Here is a 16931-nt window from a genome sequence, read left to right on the forward strand (position 1 = left end):
CAGTAAGCTGCTTTGTTAGCATCCCTTAAAACCTAAGAATCGAAACACATTTATAAGGGAACGAAAAGAAAACATCCAACACATTTATAAATAACATGTCTGCTGCATACAAAGTCCGAATTAAACATCTAACACATCACACACCGATTCCATAATTTTTAAAAAATCCGACAGCCACTCTCAAACATAGGGGAAATAATAAACATAAAACAAACATAGGAGGTAGCAACAATTAAAAGAACAAATGCAGGGTATTAATGAAACATGAGCCATTTCCGGTGACAGAGGCCGTCAAAACCAGGGGCCATGAGTTGGCGCTGATAGGCCAGCCATACTGTGGGACTTCTTGATTCGCAGCCAAGTAATGACGTCTGCGTCCGTCGGAAGCTGCAACAGTATTGCCTGATTTGCCGGATTGTCCATTAGCGACATACCGTAAAGGATTAGTGGGTCTTGCCGGTCCAAGCCTTGTAGGGAGTACAACCTTGCCATACAATTACGAATGCAGTCCAAGGCCGAATCTCCATATTCATGATGCACGCGGACTTCTCGTTGTTGTAATTTAACTGAAGACGCAAGGTTTTCCATGCTACTCGCCAAGAGCGATGCGCCGACACTCTGCCCTTTTTTCCGCTGCGAGTGTGTTGTGCGACTGAATTTGCGTTTGCTCTGGCCACTCGTAGGTGTGTCATCAGCGTGATTTGGCGATGCCGCAGCATGTACACTGACCGGGATGTCCTCAGCGTGAATTGCCGATGCCGCAGCATGTACACTGACCGGGATGTCCTCCTCTTGCGCAGAACTGTGGTGGACAGTTTGTCCATGCTGCACGGATGGCTGGAAAGGGGGCAAACCACTGCTGTCTTCGCAGTCTTCTTCGTCTACCAGCAACGGATTGTCCTCCGTGGCCACAGGTTCGAACGCTGCCCCTGGTGTCCATGCGAATTTCCCGGTTGCAGTTGCACCTTCGTACACCCTTCGCATTAGCTCCATATGCTCCAACGGTTTCGTTTTGAACTTCAGTGCATTCTTGTCAATCTGGGGAAAACCCAAACACGTAAACATAATAAAGTGAATCAAGGAAGGAGGATAAACACAACAACAGCCATGGAAGATTCTGTTTATGTTACAGGTTTAGTAAAAAAGAAGTTGTTACCAGATTGCATGAATTCTTGCAGTGATGTTTACAGACTGATTGCCAGATTATGTTCATTGTTTATAAGTATGGATTATAAAGTATAGTTGATTGCTAAATTAAGAACCCAATTGTGAAAGCAGTGCAGGATAAGATAAAATTGTAGAAGTCAGAGATGAAGTCACTAAAAATTCTTCAATATTCATGAATTGAAATTCTGCAGTGGATCTGAAGCAAAAAAAAAAAAAGGGGGAAATGCAAGGTAAGACATATTTTCCAAAAGTATATCATAGAATGAAGCTTGAAATAAATAACCCCCAATCAATAATGAAACTTTGCAATTTATTGGTATGAAGCAGTTTGCTGTGAATCAGAAACAGAACTTCTAAAAAACAAAAAATATAAAAACCAACATTACTTCTATCCAGTGGCCTTGAAAGCAGATATAGCACGACCATGGATGTTAGGTACATCCAATTCAGGAATGTTAAAAGAGAATAAAAACAAGTTCTCAGCTTCAGAGAAACCCCAAAATGTATGTTTACTGATAAGCCCTTGAATTTCAGAGCTATTTCAGAGCCATTTTAGATAATGTAATATATGATAAGAAATTAACTCCGGCTTGTTTTATGACAGTCAGCGGGAAAGATTACTTTTCCTGACAGTCAGGAATTTTTATAACTCTCCCACAGCTGCATAATCTCAATTTTTATGTATAGGAAATGATTTAAGCAAAAAATACTTTCTTCAACAAAATGACAATGGTGGAACCCACGTTTTCATATGCAGAAAAGGAAAATAGTTTTCATATTCGTATTTCTTTCATTTCCTATCAATTAAACGCAGCAAAGAGCCTTATAGAAAAGAAGACATGTACACAATTTTGGAAAAGTAGAGGTGGCACCAATAAGGGAAATACAAATTGAATGTTAAGATTGTTTGCCCATGCTTACGTACCAATGAATCCATTAGCTAGTGAAGTACTGACATTAGCTAATGAAGTGAAGTCAGTCAAGTACTTGGCCACAGAAACTCACAAAGTAGTTAAACAAATTTCACAAAACAGTCATACATAGGAAGGGAGATAGAGAGACTGATAGGCCACTTGGCAAGTATAACAACGGTTGTTGGGGTGAAAAGTCTAACCAAGTTTAGTTCTTGTTTTTGGTCACATTAAAATATGTTTGAAGAATTTTGATAAATATATTGTAACATATATTTAATTTTGCACGTTGGATATGACAAAGAAGATGATGGAATTATTACCTTTTCATAATGGGCCCACCAGTCGTCGGATGCTTGTATCAAACCAGTTGCTTCATTGTAACTTATGCCGGTTGGCCCATGCCTGCTGTCCATCAGGCGTGACCACGACTGCCAATCCTTTTTCAGTGACGCGTACTTGTTTTGCAGTTGCTTCACCTCATGGACCTTATGTGTACGCTCCTCGAAGGCCTTGGCGATAGCCCTGTATCCGTGCATTGTCATTGTATGGAAGCTGCCCTTGAAACCTGAGTCCAACTCTTTGATAACAAGTTGCAAGAACATGCGCACCGTGTCAGAGTCCCAATTTGCTTTGTGAGCTAGTCTGGACTGCGGTTGAGACTGTTTACCACCCCGCTTACGCAAATGTCTCGAAGGTGTGGATGGCGATTGTGACTGCTCCATTGCGGTACTACAATGCAACAGTAACTGTGAAAATGTCAAAAAATTACCATTGGCACAACATGAAAATGGTAAATAGCAATATGTATTTAAGAAATTCCCATCCATCTAGTTAAAACAATTGAAAAAAAAAGTAAGACCGTATCTGGATTTCATAGTTTCATGTTCATTCTTGATGCGGTTCTTCTTGTTCATGCCTTCTATATTGTTGGATTACTGCTCTGAAAAGGATTTTCATATATAAACATGCACAGATATATATTCACTGCAATGATACATCAAATGTAGCCTCTGTTGTGCCTATGTAGCATGGTCCCAGTTAGCTAGTTCAATAGTATGGAGTTCTGCCCATTAAAATTGATTAAGACAGAATCTGATCACCCTACGTACTTGTTTTGTATTTTTAATTTTTTTTGAATCATTCGATATTGGAGCTCTACTGCTATAGTGTATGGTATTTATGCAACTTGCCTGTGAGATAATATAGATGCATCATGAATATCCATGGATTCATTTATCCATTCCAAACCAACTCATCCTTGTGGCTTCCATTTAGAAAAGTTGTTATCTACCATTACCAAAAGCTGTCAGTTGTTAATCTGAAATGCTATTCACCTGGAAGATCTTTTAAGCTTTGAACTGTTTATTAAATTGTACTGAATATAACTCTATGAAATGCAATATATATTATCTTTAGAGCAGCAACCTAAATTTTGGATCGAAATTGGTTTCTGAGAATTGCTTGTCATGTGCTTATTACTCAAGATAATTGGAAAAGGGAAAACAGTTGTTTCTCCTGTTACTATGATCATTCATGTTTTAAGCAATGTGCACAGTTATTTCTCCTTTTATGAAATGCAGATAAGGTCTCATTAATAAAAATTGTTCTCATACACTAACGATGCTGGAAACACTAATCTCCATTTTGTTTTGTAGATGTTAGAAGAAACAAAAAATAAACAGACCCAAATGGTTGAAACATCAACTGAGAAATAAAAATATCAGAAAAGATCATAACAAAACTTTAATAAACCCTTCTATTAAAAAAAAGAAGACATATAACAAATCCTACGAAAGAGTGTATTATAGAATTTCTTAATAATAACACGAGATGAATTATATAACATTACTCCATTTCTTTAACAAACCAAGTTAGAGGATTTTGTTAATACCATTATTATGTTTTTTTTTTGACCGTATGAGATAATTTATAAATATGAGAAGAATTATATTATAAGCTGGACAACACTGTCTATAAGCTGAACAATTAACACTGAACACCAATAATTATACTCCACCTACAATATCTATAAGGTGAACAACATGAGGGCCGAAATTTTCGACAATGTGCTTTGGATGCTAGAAAAGTTTAACATCATTGAACAATTAAAGACCCAACAAACTCAAGCAACTGTGAAATATCCAAACCGAAAATTGTGAACATTACAAGCATAGAAGCCCAACATTACCAGGAGAAAAAAAACAAGAAAAAATTTGTCAAAATATATAATATTTTGTCAATGGGTATCTGAGAAAATAAAAGCTTCACGGAAGAAAAAATCCCCAATACCATCAGACACCCAGGACAAAAAAATCTACAAATTTTTTGAAGGGCTGTGTGGGTCATCTTCACCGACCAAAAAGAGAGAGACCCAGAAGGCTAAAACATCAAACCACGCATATTGTATGATAGAGGGGTTAGGTTATGGGGCAACCATTAAAGACAAAGGAAAGTGGAGGAACAGAGGAGAGAGTGATGAAGAAGGTAAACAAAAGAAAAGGTTGGAAAGTGGAAGTGTGATAGTACAGAGAGTACATGGCGATTCAGGAAAAATCATTGATTTTCTTCGCAACTACCAAATCGCCGAAAATGGGGAAATGTACAGATTTGGTTCACATGCCCAGAATCAGTGGCATGGAAGAGATGTTACCTTGTTCTTTGGGGGATACGGGCCGAAGTAGTGTAGATCTGGTCGGCGGTGGTGCAAATTTGGACGAGGGATGGTCCTTCTTGTCTGTTACAGTTTTCAGGTGATGGCGTCGAGGTCTGCCTTTGGCACGGCTGTGGCGGTGGTGCAAGGTGAAGGGTGTGACGGATCTCCGGCAGTGGGCGGTGTCTTCGACAGACTAGACTTTGTTCAACTAACTGAGGGATTTGTGAGGTTGGAGAAGGAAAGGGGCTTTCTGATCGTGTATATTCTGTGATATATTCGACTGATGCAATTTCAAAAAGGAAGGGCAGAAACGTAATTTTACCCTCTACAAAGTCAGACAGGGTTTTGCCGCCCAATCTTCCGAGATAAAGGATCTTTTTGGCTTTTTTGATAACTTTTTGGCTTTTTATCTTATCTAGTAGATGCCAAACAACCCCTTAGGTAATTTTACCCTTACATTTAACAAAGTTAGCTTTGAATTTTAGTCCAAAATGATAAGGGAATTTTCCACCTATATTTGAATTATAAGAGGTGAATTACAAGAGATAAAGTACTCCAAAATCAAAACACAATGGGGTAAAGGAAATTTTGCCCTTAAGATTTCAATTCAACCTATTATATCCACTTTCTTCGACCTTCAAACTGTAAGTCATCACCCCTCTTCAACCTCCACCACAGTGACCCAACCTCTATCCACGCAACACCTTAAGACATAGACCTGAGAAAAAGACTCGATTCTTACCATACCTTAAACCCTAGATTTTGGAAAAAGACAAATATAAGAAAGAATTGAAAGGGGCTATAGATATGGTAGTAGAGCAGAAAAGCAGGCTAGATGAAAAAAGGCAACAGAAGGAAAGGGAATTGAAAGAGAGGTTGTGACGAGAGAATGAGGTGTTAGAGAGGGACGATGGGAAGAAAGGAAGGCTAAAGTGGAAATGAATGAGGAAAGAAATAACATCAACAATAGAAGGTGGTGGTGGTTGATAGTTTGGGAATCAAGATTTAAGATGGTTTGAGAATTAGGACTTAAGATGGAGAAGCTAAAGGTATTATGATCATTTTATTTTAAGAAAAAATTAAACAGTAAAAAAATAATAAATAAATAAATAAATGTGTGCAAACTAAGCGGGAAGAGTGGGTGAAAATATCCCCAAGTTTAAATCTACATAATACATAAATTAAAATGTAAATTATACTTTTCACTCTTGAATTTTCACCCAAATTTTGCTTTGATCCCTTATTTTCTAATTACAACAATTATATCCCCAAATTTCAACCAACATAATTTGTCCAACAAATTTCTTTGGAAAAATATCAAATAAATGGTATTTATAAAAAATAATTACAAACCAATGATAAATTTTATAATTATTTATAATTAAATATATAAATATATATACTTTTTATGTATCTGTAATTATTTTTTGAAAAGTAGACTGAATTGTAATTTCTCCAATTTCATTCTCTACTGCACCTAATGTGCTCATGTACCCCTCGTGTAAGCATGTTTAATCCAAAACTTTAATGAAAGTGCTAGAAACATCACATTGAAACAAGAATAAAAGTCTAATGACTTAATTAAAGAGATAAAGGAACAAAGAAAAATTTGAGTAAAAATTTGAGGTTTAAACAAAATATTCATACATTATATATGCTGCATGACTGCAGTACACATTCTGATATCCTTTTCCCACTTCAAAGACTCTTTTTTTTATTATTCTCCTTTTTTTTTTTCTTTTTTTTTTTAATTTGTGAACATAGTTATACTTTTAATTACAAGTCATAATTGCACAAGATTTAAAAGTCATAATCGCACAAGATTGCAAAGAAACCAAACAAAAACCAAAATTTCATCATCACACAGCAACTTGAGCTGCAGCTAGCCTAGCAATAGGTACCCTGTGAAGAGAAACCAACAATCAGAAACACAATCTAGAGGAATTCATGCTTGCAGATTACAAATTGGGTAACATAAAACATGACAATCATATATGTATATATATATATAGGTACCTTAATGGGGAACACGAAACGTAGTCGAGTCCAGCCTCCGCGAAGAACGCGACAGAAGAAGGCTCTCCCCCGTGCTCTCCACATATTCCAACCTGTTTTGTTATCGTCGCCCACATCATGTCAGAGCACAACTAATGAAAAGCTTGAAACTTGATGAAACCCTCACAACAAGATAATACTTAAACTTAAAGGAGCACAGACATGCAAGTTTCCAAAAAATGCAGTGAGGACAAGTAAGGGACACATCCAAAATATATAATTTTGTATATATTTTACATGTCATATTTTAAAATATTATATATTGATTCTCATCAAATTAATCAACTTGATTATGCTATTCCGGTAAAAAACTAAATGAAAAATATACGAATATATGTGTGTGTGTGTTCCCCAATGCGTCTGATTCTTCCTGAAAGGTGTCCATGCTTCATAAATGTTTAGGCAAGGCCGACCTGCTATTTCCTTCCCAAACTTCAAAGGGCTTAGCCAATTGGCTTGAAGGTCTGCTCCATCTTTTTACAAAGTTCTCATCAACCACATATAATTAATTAAACACCAATTAAAAAAGCATGTCTATAAAATAGGGACAAGAGCATCTCATGCCAAACATCACATGATTTGGATGGGAAGAGAAAGGGGAGGGGGACTATGTTCCCATCGTTTCTAGAGAGAGAAAAAAAATTAACATGCCATGTGGAGTGTCTGACGACAGAAGGATGCTCATCCAAGCCGTGTCTATCTGCGATACATGTTGAACACTCTACTAAAATGGGAAATCCACGTTTCATAGGTCAAAACATGATACATGTCGAACACTATTACTCAAATGAATTGTCCAGTGTTTCCTAGGTCACAACAATCATAAAATGCAAACTCCCTCATAAAAAGCCAAAGACTATAAAAGGTTTTACTTTTATTTCATCAGCTCAAACAGACAATCCTAAGAATTGCTGCTACTCACCTTCAAGCTCGGCCTAGCTCTACGACCCTTTTCCATGGTGATCTTGATAAGTTGGCCCACACCTTTTTGATCAAGTACCTGAGAACAAAATATTGAACAATTCTATGCACCTGAAAAAACGCTAGAAAATGCAAAGTTTTTTGCCCCAAAAAAACAGGCATTAAAGAAACTCTCCTGTGAACCAATTGGAAAAGCATATGATTCAACAGACCTCAAAGGGATCACTTTGGAGGATGCCTTGGGAGAGGTATATGGGGAGAAACTTTCCAACATCATCTCTACTGTACCCAAATGTCATTTGAGTGAGATCATTGGTCCCAAAGGAGAAGAACTCTGCTTCCTCTGCAATCTACAAGTACCGGTTAAAGAATATAAGTTAATGGATTGACAATAATTGACAAACTTCTAATATATCTAACCAGAATATATATTGGTTCCCCAAGTATTGAAGCCATTTTAAATCAAATAAATAAATAAATAAATAACCGAAATAAGTTCATCTAACATACCTCATCTGCAATCAGAGCAGCTCTAGGAACCTCGATCATCGTCCCAACCTTATAGCTCAATGAGAATCCCATCTCAGAGAACACTTTTTTCGCTACGCTACGAATTAAATTCACTTGATGTCCTAGTTCCTGCCACTCAAAATGCCAAAAATGAGGAACTTGGATACTCAAAATTACAAATGAGTAAAGAAAAAACCATTAATTTCATTTATCAAGATCGGTTAAGGAAAATAAACTAGGGCTCACCCTACTGAATTCTAATATTTTACAAGTGCATGTTGGAGGAAAAAGAAAATAAAGAAATTTTATTTATTGTTCAATCTATCTACTTTAAATCATTGATGATTCGATTCCCCAAAAAAAAAAAGAAATTTCTGTCATTTATGGTGACAAAATGTGGTTGTTATTGTAGAACTTCATTCAAACAATGATGTCAAAGTAGGAAACTGAGTTATAAATTAAATATTTTTACGGATTCCATATGAGTTGAATAAGCAGTAAAGTCAAAAAATTGTGTTAATGGTGAAATGGTAAGCCTTGACTATGGGAAAAGAAAGGGAAGATTAAGAATCATGCCTGAGGTGTTCCGACAAGGGGAACCATAATCTCGGGAAGAACAGTAACTCCCTTCTTGCTCATAGACATGGCAGCCTGAAAGATAGCCTGCACCTGCATTTCAGTTAGCTCTGGGTACAATATCCCTAGCCTGTGGACATGTCAAAGAAACCCAACATAAATAACAGCAATTTGCTGTGCTGATATTTCTCGAATTGCTATTGTAGGCCAATGTGAAAATTTATCATCATTCAAAGCAATAACCAATATATATATGAGTTTAATGCTTCTATATATTGCACACATAAAATGAGTCAATTGCCATGCAATAAAAAAAATTAACATATCATGATGTCAAGAAATATCACATAGCAATTGAGTTTTATCACATAATTATAGTCAACTAGAAAAATTCAGAAACTAGCTTCAGCAAGGAATTATCAAGAAACAAATTAGATGGAATGTCGGACCTGCAACCTCGGAAACCAAGCATGGGATTTACTTCTGATAATTTTTCAATCCTTGAATAAACTTCATCTTCAGTCATTCCAGTGTCTTTGGTTAGTTCGCTGACAATCTCTCCTAGATCACCTTCTGGTAGAAATTCATGGAGTGGAGGGTCTAAAAGTCTAACTGTCACCGGGAAGCCTGCAATATCAATTATTCATCTTTATATTACAGCAGAAGTGAGCTTATTACTCTTTTTTTTTTTTTTCCTTTTTTAAAAAAAAAAAAATTAGAAAATCTGTATTAAGCAATTACTAAATGTTACTTGCCCTGCAAATCAAGCTACTGATTCATGCGTTTGATCATATACATAAGATGATCTGATACATTATTTACGGTGTCCGGAAATCTTTTACATGTGTTGATAGAAGAAAAAAGTACCATCCATTGCACTGAATAAGCCCTCAAAATCTGATCTTTGATAAGGCAACAACACGTCTAGGGCAGTCTTCCTCTGTTCAGGTGTAACTGCCATTATCATTTTTCTCACAGCCTTTATCCTCTGATCCGAAGCAAAGAACTGAAACACCCCAACAAATGAAGAGTTCAAGAGATTTTAAAAAACCAGCCACATCTAATACAATACAAGATTGGCCACTGTATCTATTTGGAAGTAATTAGTTTATTTTCATTCCATTATGGGTAAGACTTCAACCAAAAAGTCCACAAGCATCCTACTCACAGATGCTCCCATCCAACTTCATTCATGTTTTCAGAAACAAAAACAATGAAAAGTTTGAAAACATCAATTGTTTCATTTTTGTGTGTAAATAGTTTTGAAAATTTGGGAATAAATTTCGGTAGTATCCTAAAAAGTGGATTGTTTTAAAAAAAATCCCAAAAACAGTTTGCCAAACAAATTTTCTATTGTTTTCTGAAAAATGACAATAGAAAACAAAAACCGAAAACGCAACCAAACAAGGAGGCAGTTAAGGAGTAGTTACCATGTGCTCTGTCCTACATAGTCCAATCCCTTCAGCACCATTGTTTCTTGCTATTAGTGCATCATCAGGCGTGTCGGCATTTGCCATGACCTATCATAAACCACATTACTGGTCAAATTTTAAATGTTCAACGATAGATGCGCCAAGCACACATGGCATATTGCAACATAAATGGCTGCAGCACCTTGAGACGCCTAAATTTGTCGGCCCAAGACATGAAAGTCTCCAAATCACCACATAGAGCCGGAGGAGAGAGTCGTTGTTTACCCAAGATTACTTCACCGGTAGATCCATTGACTGAAAGCCATTCCCCTTCACTAAAAACTCTGTCTCCAATCACAACAACCTGCACCACAATGAAATACTGATCCCTCCTCTTTCTTTTAAAAAAAATAAAATAAATTATTGAACCACTAAAAAAATATTAAAAAGTCTACCTTCTCGGCATCATTGACTCGGATATCAGAACAACCAGCAACACAACACTTTCCCCACCCACGGGCTACAACAGCTGCATGAGATGTCATACCACCTCTAGCTGTCAATATTCCAGAAGCAGCATGCATACCTCCAACATCCTCCGGACTGGTTTCTGTCCTCACCTTTAACCACACATAATTGACAACAATTGAACCAGGATCAGGAAGTTGGATCATGTTTTATGTGAAATTTCACCAGTACTTGCATTGCTAACCAGTGAAATTTCACTGGTTACTAAGTGTACTGCTGTTGCCGAACTAGAGATGGATCTTTGATCAGCTTTAACCATTAAAACAAAAAAAAAAATCGAATAGGAGCATACCAAGATGACACTTTTTCCTTGTGCATGCCATGCTTCAGCAACATCGGCACTGAATACAATCTGGCCCACTGCTGCTCCTGGAGAAGCGGGCAACCCCTTGGCAATCACTCTGTCTTTGTAGGTAGATGAATCTTCAAACTACAATTATGAAGTGACATTAGATATATCAAACCTATTTACACTCCCAAAGAGACCTTTAATTACCAGAATGAAATGGAAATTAAGGAGCAGGCAATATAGATCACTAAAAATAATTGGAAGATTCAAAGAAATTACATAATGATTTGATTAGAAAATGAAAAATATTCAGCATTCCGTGGTCATGTAACTGTATTTGAACTAAGAATGCGCATTTGATACTTTAATTTAGAACTAGATAGACAGAATGATGAACCTTTGAACCACTTTTAACATAAATATATACCTGGGGATGAAGAATTTGGTCAAGATGCTGTGGCTCGACCATCTTAATTGCAGTCCGAGTATCAATGAGCCCTTCATTAACCATATCTACAGCAATCTTCACTGCACATTTACCGGTACGCTTGCCTGACCGGCATTGCAACATCCAAAGCCTACTTTCTTGGACAGTGAATTCTATATCCTATACTCAGCATAAATTCAAAGAAATATCATGTTTTATTTGTACCATTATATCACAATAGTGAAATCAAAGCCGAAGAAAATCATCAGCAATAAATTTAAAATTGAAAGGTTATCATCTTTCCACCAAGATGAGAAATTTTACCATCATATCCTTGTAGTGATGCTCCAAAATTTCACAATTCTCCACAAGCTCCTTGTAAGCATCAGGCATGGCACTTTTCATGGTGTCCAAGTCCTCCGGTGTTCTAATTCCAGCTACTACATCCTCTCCCTATTCAAAAATTTTAAGCAGCTATCTCTCAACATTGACTTAAAATGTCAATTACAAAAAAAATCAAACAGGGTTTGAATTTTAGGACCTGAGCATTGACTAGATACTCCCCATAGAGCTTCTTTTCACCGGTGCTCGGGTTCCTAGTGAAGAGGACCCCTGTCCCGGAAGTGTTTCCAATGTTCCCAAACACCATGCATTGAATGTTCACTGCTGTACCCATTAACCCAGTTATCTGGTTAATGCTCCGATATTTTATAGCTCTTGGGCTGTCCCAGGAGTCAAAAACTGCTTGAACAGCCAGCTGTAATTGTTTCTTTGGGTCTGCAGATAAACACAAGTATAATGTGGTTATAAACTTGACAATAGCAATATGCATCTCAACCAAGGAAGCAAGGATGCAGATATGATAGGATATGAATACGGAGATCTGAGAAAACCTGAAAAAAATGATACAGGTACGGCAAGGATACGTTAGTTAAAAAAATAAAATTATTGTTATAATTGTAGTATTATGTATAAAAATAAAACCAGAAACAGGAGTATATTCATAAAACATCCGGTATTAAATTCCTTAATATTCAAAATAGAAATTTATGTTCATCAAAGATTACATTAAAAATCATTCAATTAACAACCAGCAATAACAAGGATTCGATCAAATATTCAGGTTTGGTTCACATTTTGATTTTGCACAAGAATTTGTTATTTACAGTTTGACCCCAACCAAAACCTTCCAGAAATTGTGTTTTGAATCCTGCGGTATCCTTCACGCATCCTCCCATATACGAAATTGGAAATAAATAGACAAATAATTGGATACTTATTTGGCATATCTGATACGTATCTAGCTGTATCAAATGCATATCCGTTGTAAGGTACCTGAAGGAAAATTTTCACCCGCTTTAAGGTAGACATTCTTGTATTGTTCAATCAGCTCTTTTAGATCAGAGGCCGTTAGCTCAGTATCAAGCTTAACTCCTTTTACATTCTTCAAATTCTCTAACTTTTCTCCGAATGATGAGTGTGGAATGCCCATGACCTTCAATACAAAGAGTATTTTCAAGAATTTGAAAAAAAAGGTGAATGCATAACAACATGTCAGGATTGAAACAGTCAATTTATCTCATTTGAGAAGAGAAAATTGAATTCAATATAAAGGACCACTTACAACATCTCCAAACATATCTAGGAATCGTCTATATGAATCATAAGCGAACCGCTCTCCACTTTTAGCAGCCAAACCAGCAACCACTTCATCATTCAGACCAAGGTTGAGAACAGTGTCCATCATGCCAGGCATAGATATCTGAATTATAAATATAAAGATGAGTGTACATATGTAGTTTCATACTTGCATTTCCATTTGCTCAAATCAAGTGCTTTGCAACTTCTTATAGCATAAGCTGAGCTTTCTTTAATAAGAGAAAATTCTACAAGCACACAGTGTGTGTGTGTGTGTGTGTGTGTGTGTGTGTTCGTGACTCTTCCTATAACCAACAATTATTAAATGGTGGAGTCGGGGCTATACATGTATCTGTTTTTGGAATGAAAATCATGATTAAGAAATTTCATAATTCTTATTGAAGTAGGACATGTAGCCAAGGAGTTTCTCAAACACTGGAGAGTCAGAAGTCCAACGCACCTGTGATTTTGGCCCCGATTCTAATGTTTAGACTTCTGTATCAGCATTCTTTTTATTTTAACAAAATTTTGTTCTAGTTGTAACTTTCATTATAAATTTTTATTATTAGTGCCTGCTTTTTTTGGCGGGCTTCCTAGACCTAGTAGCATTTGAATTAGAGCTCATCTCAAATTTACAATTTTTAGTTACTTTACTTTTTTTCTTTAACTATTCACGTGGATTCAAGATCATGTCATCTATTGAAACGATATCTACCCTCTTTTTGTTTTTCCATAAAACATTTTTCTACAGAAAAACATTTTCCACGAAAATTTTTGAAAATTATTTTCTGTGAAAAATGTTTTTCTATATTTAATAGAGACATTGAAACTAATGTGCAAGTGGTTGTATTAATAGTGGTCGGCGGAGATAGTATGGTGACATTAGTAAGACTATAATTTGGAAAACTTTTTCTACCTTTCAAAAGTAAAAAACACTATAAACTTATTTTGTTTATCATAAAAAACATTTTTCATTCAATTTAATTTTTTTCTAATACCAAATGTTAGAAAATATGAAAAATATTTTTATATGTTTGATTGCAACATTAAAACTACACCCTAATAGGGGAAATGTTCGAGACCCTAATAAAGCTCCCACAATTTAGCTACAATATGTGGGTGTCAATTTTTAATTTATCACACACTCGATCATATAGGACTCTACTCCCTTACTACATTACTCTGGATATTTCACGTCTAAAATGTGGGCCTCCAACATTACTCGTCCTAGTAGTTGTATTAGTAGTGGTGTTAATGGTGACAATAATAGTGTGTGGCATTCATAAAAAAACATTTTTGGCTAACTTGTTTTCTACCTAAACAAACAGAACCTAGTCAAGACAAATATCAGCAATGCACCAAAAAAAAAAAAAAAAAAAAAAAAAAAAGGAAGAAACTCACAGCAGCACCAGATCGAACAGAGAGAAGGAGAGGCTTAGAAGGATCACCAAGAAAAGCCCCAATCTCCTTCTCAACAATCTTCAACCCATCCAATATCTCTTCCCACAACCCATCTGGTAGTTTCTTCCCATTCTGATACTCTTTACATGCTTCTGTTGATATGGTGAGTCCTGGAGGTACTGATAATCCAATGCTCGCCATCTCTGCCAAGTTTGCTCCTTTGCCTCCCAACTGAAATCAAATATACACACATAGTATAGAAATTCGAACTCCATTGGAAGTTGTGAATCTACTATGACTTGGATTGGAACATCAATTCACAATGTTAGGCCATAAATGGAAGAGAACTTCCATGGAAGTTCATGAATTTTCGAGTGTGTGTGTATATCTGAATTTTAACATTCTAGAGAAAATTGTAAATAAGTGCATTTCTAAACACGCGGGCGCACGCACACACAAAATTATAAATTCATTAAAAAAAAAAGAAATATAATTTTAATTATTAAAACTGATAAATTTCTTCATTGATTTATATATGTATTTTTTTTTTTTTTTTGAAAACATGCACTCAAGTGCATTTTAGTGGCAAATTCTAGAGGCAAACTGCTTCACCCGACCTGTATTCGGTTTGAGAAAAGATAGGGATCATGAAAAAAATTTCATGAAACTGGTCATGAAAAATTTATGACCCTTTGATTACCTTGATTAGTGTGTGGTGTTTTATTTTAAGTGTAATCCAAGGGTCATAAATCTTTCATGATCATTTTCATGAAAGTTTTTTCATGATACCTAGCATTGCTCATTTGATTTTGGATCTGTTTAAATTTGAAAAATGCTTAAGATTTTTGACAATAAATCTTAAGTCACTTCTAAAGCTCATTGGTTTTTTTAGTGAAATTTTTCTGTTCTTATTCTTGTTTCATAATGACAATAAATGTGACATTTACATAGTCAATTTTACTGGTGGTTTCCATTTATCCTTCTAAGAAGGAAAAAATGATTGGTCTTAAACTATAGAATAACCCAAAAAATAAAAGTAAAACATGGATTTGTACAAGTAGAAGGATGTAAATAACTCACCAAGGACTTCATGCCCATGTTGCCTTCACTCTTTCCTTTGCCAAAAGTAAAGACTCTCTGCTGCAAGCAACACAAATTACTATCACTACTTGCAACATTAGTTCCAAATACACATAATAATAGTAGTAATAATAATAAATAAAATTAAAAAAAAAAAAAACCATTTGATTGAATTCTTCTATATATATTAGCTATTGTAACCTTTCTCTATTGAAAGTTTGAAAATCAGAAACAAATACATGAATGAACATTACCTTCATGGTTTCTCTCTTTGTCTCAAAAGCCACTTTACTCACTGCAAAGATGGATTTTTATTAGAGATGGAGATTGCAAATAGCCCAATATTTTTGGTTTAAAACTTTATAGTAAATGGTGATCCTTTGTGGTGTAGTGTAGGATTGCTTGGGCATGCAGAAAGAGTTTATCAGTAATTGACACGTAGAGAGGAGATGCTATAGGTGGCAACTTCAGCCGAATAATGCTAAGTATTATGAAAAAAAAAATCATAAAATGCATCATAAAGATTTTTCATCATTTGATTAGTGTGTGGTGTTTTATTGTGTGTGTAATCCAAAGATAAAAAAAAAAATTTATAATTATTTTCATGATATTTTTTTTCGTGATTCCTAACATTACTCAATTCAGCCCCAGCATGTCAATTACATCATCAAGGGCAAGTACAGCTAATTAATTTGGATTTTTGCTTCCATCATTCAATGAACACAACAGACATTGGAGTTTTTCTCATCAGACAAAAATAATAGCAATATACATGAGTAATACTTTAAAACAGTGACGGAATCAAGAAATTAAGATAAAGGAAACGCTTTATAATTTTAATTTTGAGATATTTATACATAAATTTTAATTTATAAATTTAAAAAATCTAGCCAAAGAGCATAAGTTAGAGGATACATTTTGTATATGCACCAAAAATAAATAAATAAAATAAAATAAAAATTGAGGGGGCACGTGACCCCTGGCCTTTTTTTAGCTCCACCACTGCTTAAAAGAATTAAGTTCCTCTCAACTTCAAATTTAAAATTGAGAAAATTTGAAGGATCTGTAAGATTTATCATGAATTTTATTTTGATAATTTGAATTATTTATTTTATTAACTATGAAAAAAATTAAGTTGGTACGATAATTATAATATTTTTATTTTATTACGTTTATTTTCAAAAAAAAATAAACGATAAATATATTTTTAAAAATAGACTATTTATTTTTTAGAAATAAACACAATATAAAAAAAATGCTTCAATTATCATATTAATCTAATTTTTTTTAGGGGTATTTTTTTTCAGGTCCCTGATATTATGATTTTATAGCATAAAAGACACCAAATATTTTCATAATG

At 35.1% G+C, this 16931-nt stretch overlaps 2 protein-coding genes across 2 annotated transcripts; both read right to left on the reverse strand.

Annotated features, from left to right (window-relative positions):
- Positions 1–291: 291 nt before the first annotated feature.
- Positions 292–2803, reverse strand: LOC114311116 (uncharacterized). The gene is made up of 2 exons (XM_082880434.1): positions 2402–2803; positions 292–1038 (listed from the first exon to the last, which is right to left on the reverse strand). Exons 1-2 carry the CDS (start codon positions 2801–2803, stop codon positions 292–294), a joined length of 1149 nt encoding a protein of 382 aa, XP_082736560.1.
- A 3539-nt stretch (positions 2804–6342) lies between these two features.
- LOC114268500 (pyruvate, phosphate dikinase, chloroplastic) lies at positions 6343–15604 on the reverse strand. Its single transcript, XM_082877413.1, has 19 exons — positions 15572–15604; positions 14492–14722; positions 13077–13214; positions 12788–12947; positions 11994–12229; positions 11777–11905; positions 11453–11632; positions 11029–11166; positions 10664–10828; positions 10411–10572; positions 10227–10316; positions 9664–9802; positions 9246–9423; positions 8797–8926; positions 8221–8349; positions 7923–8060; positions 7712–7789; positions 6751–6842; positions 6343–6636 (listed from the first exon to the last, which is right to left on the reverse strand). Exons 1-19 carry the CDS (start codon positions 15587–15589, stop codon positions 6594–6596), a joined length of 2574 nt encoding a protein of 857 aa, XP_082733539.1. The 5' UTR covers positions 15590–15604; the 3' UTR covers positions 6343–6593.
- Between the last annotated feature and the right edge of the window lie 1327 nt (positions 15605–16931).

The sequence above is a fragment of the Camellia sinensis genome, chromosome 7, assembly GCF_055761805.1.
Source record: "Camellia sinensis isolate YWXY chromosome 7, ASM5576180v1, whole genome shotgun sequence".
In the NCBI taxonomy this organism is placed as follows: Eukaryota; Viridiplantae; Streptophyta; class Magnoliopsida; order Ericales; family Theaceae; genus Camellia; species Camellia sinensis.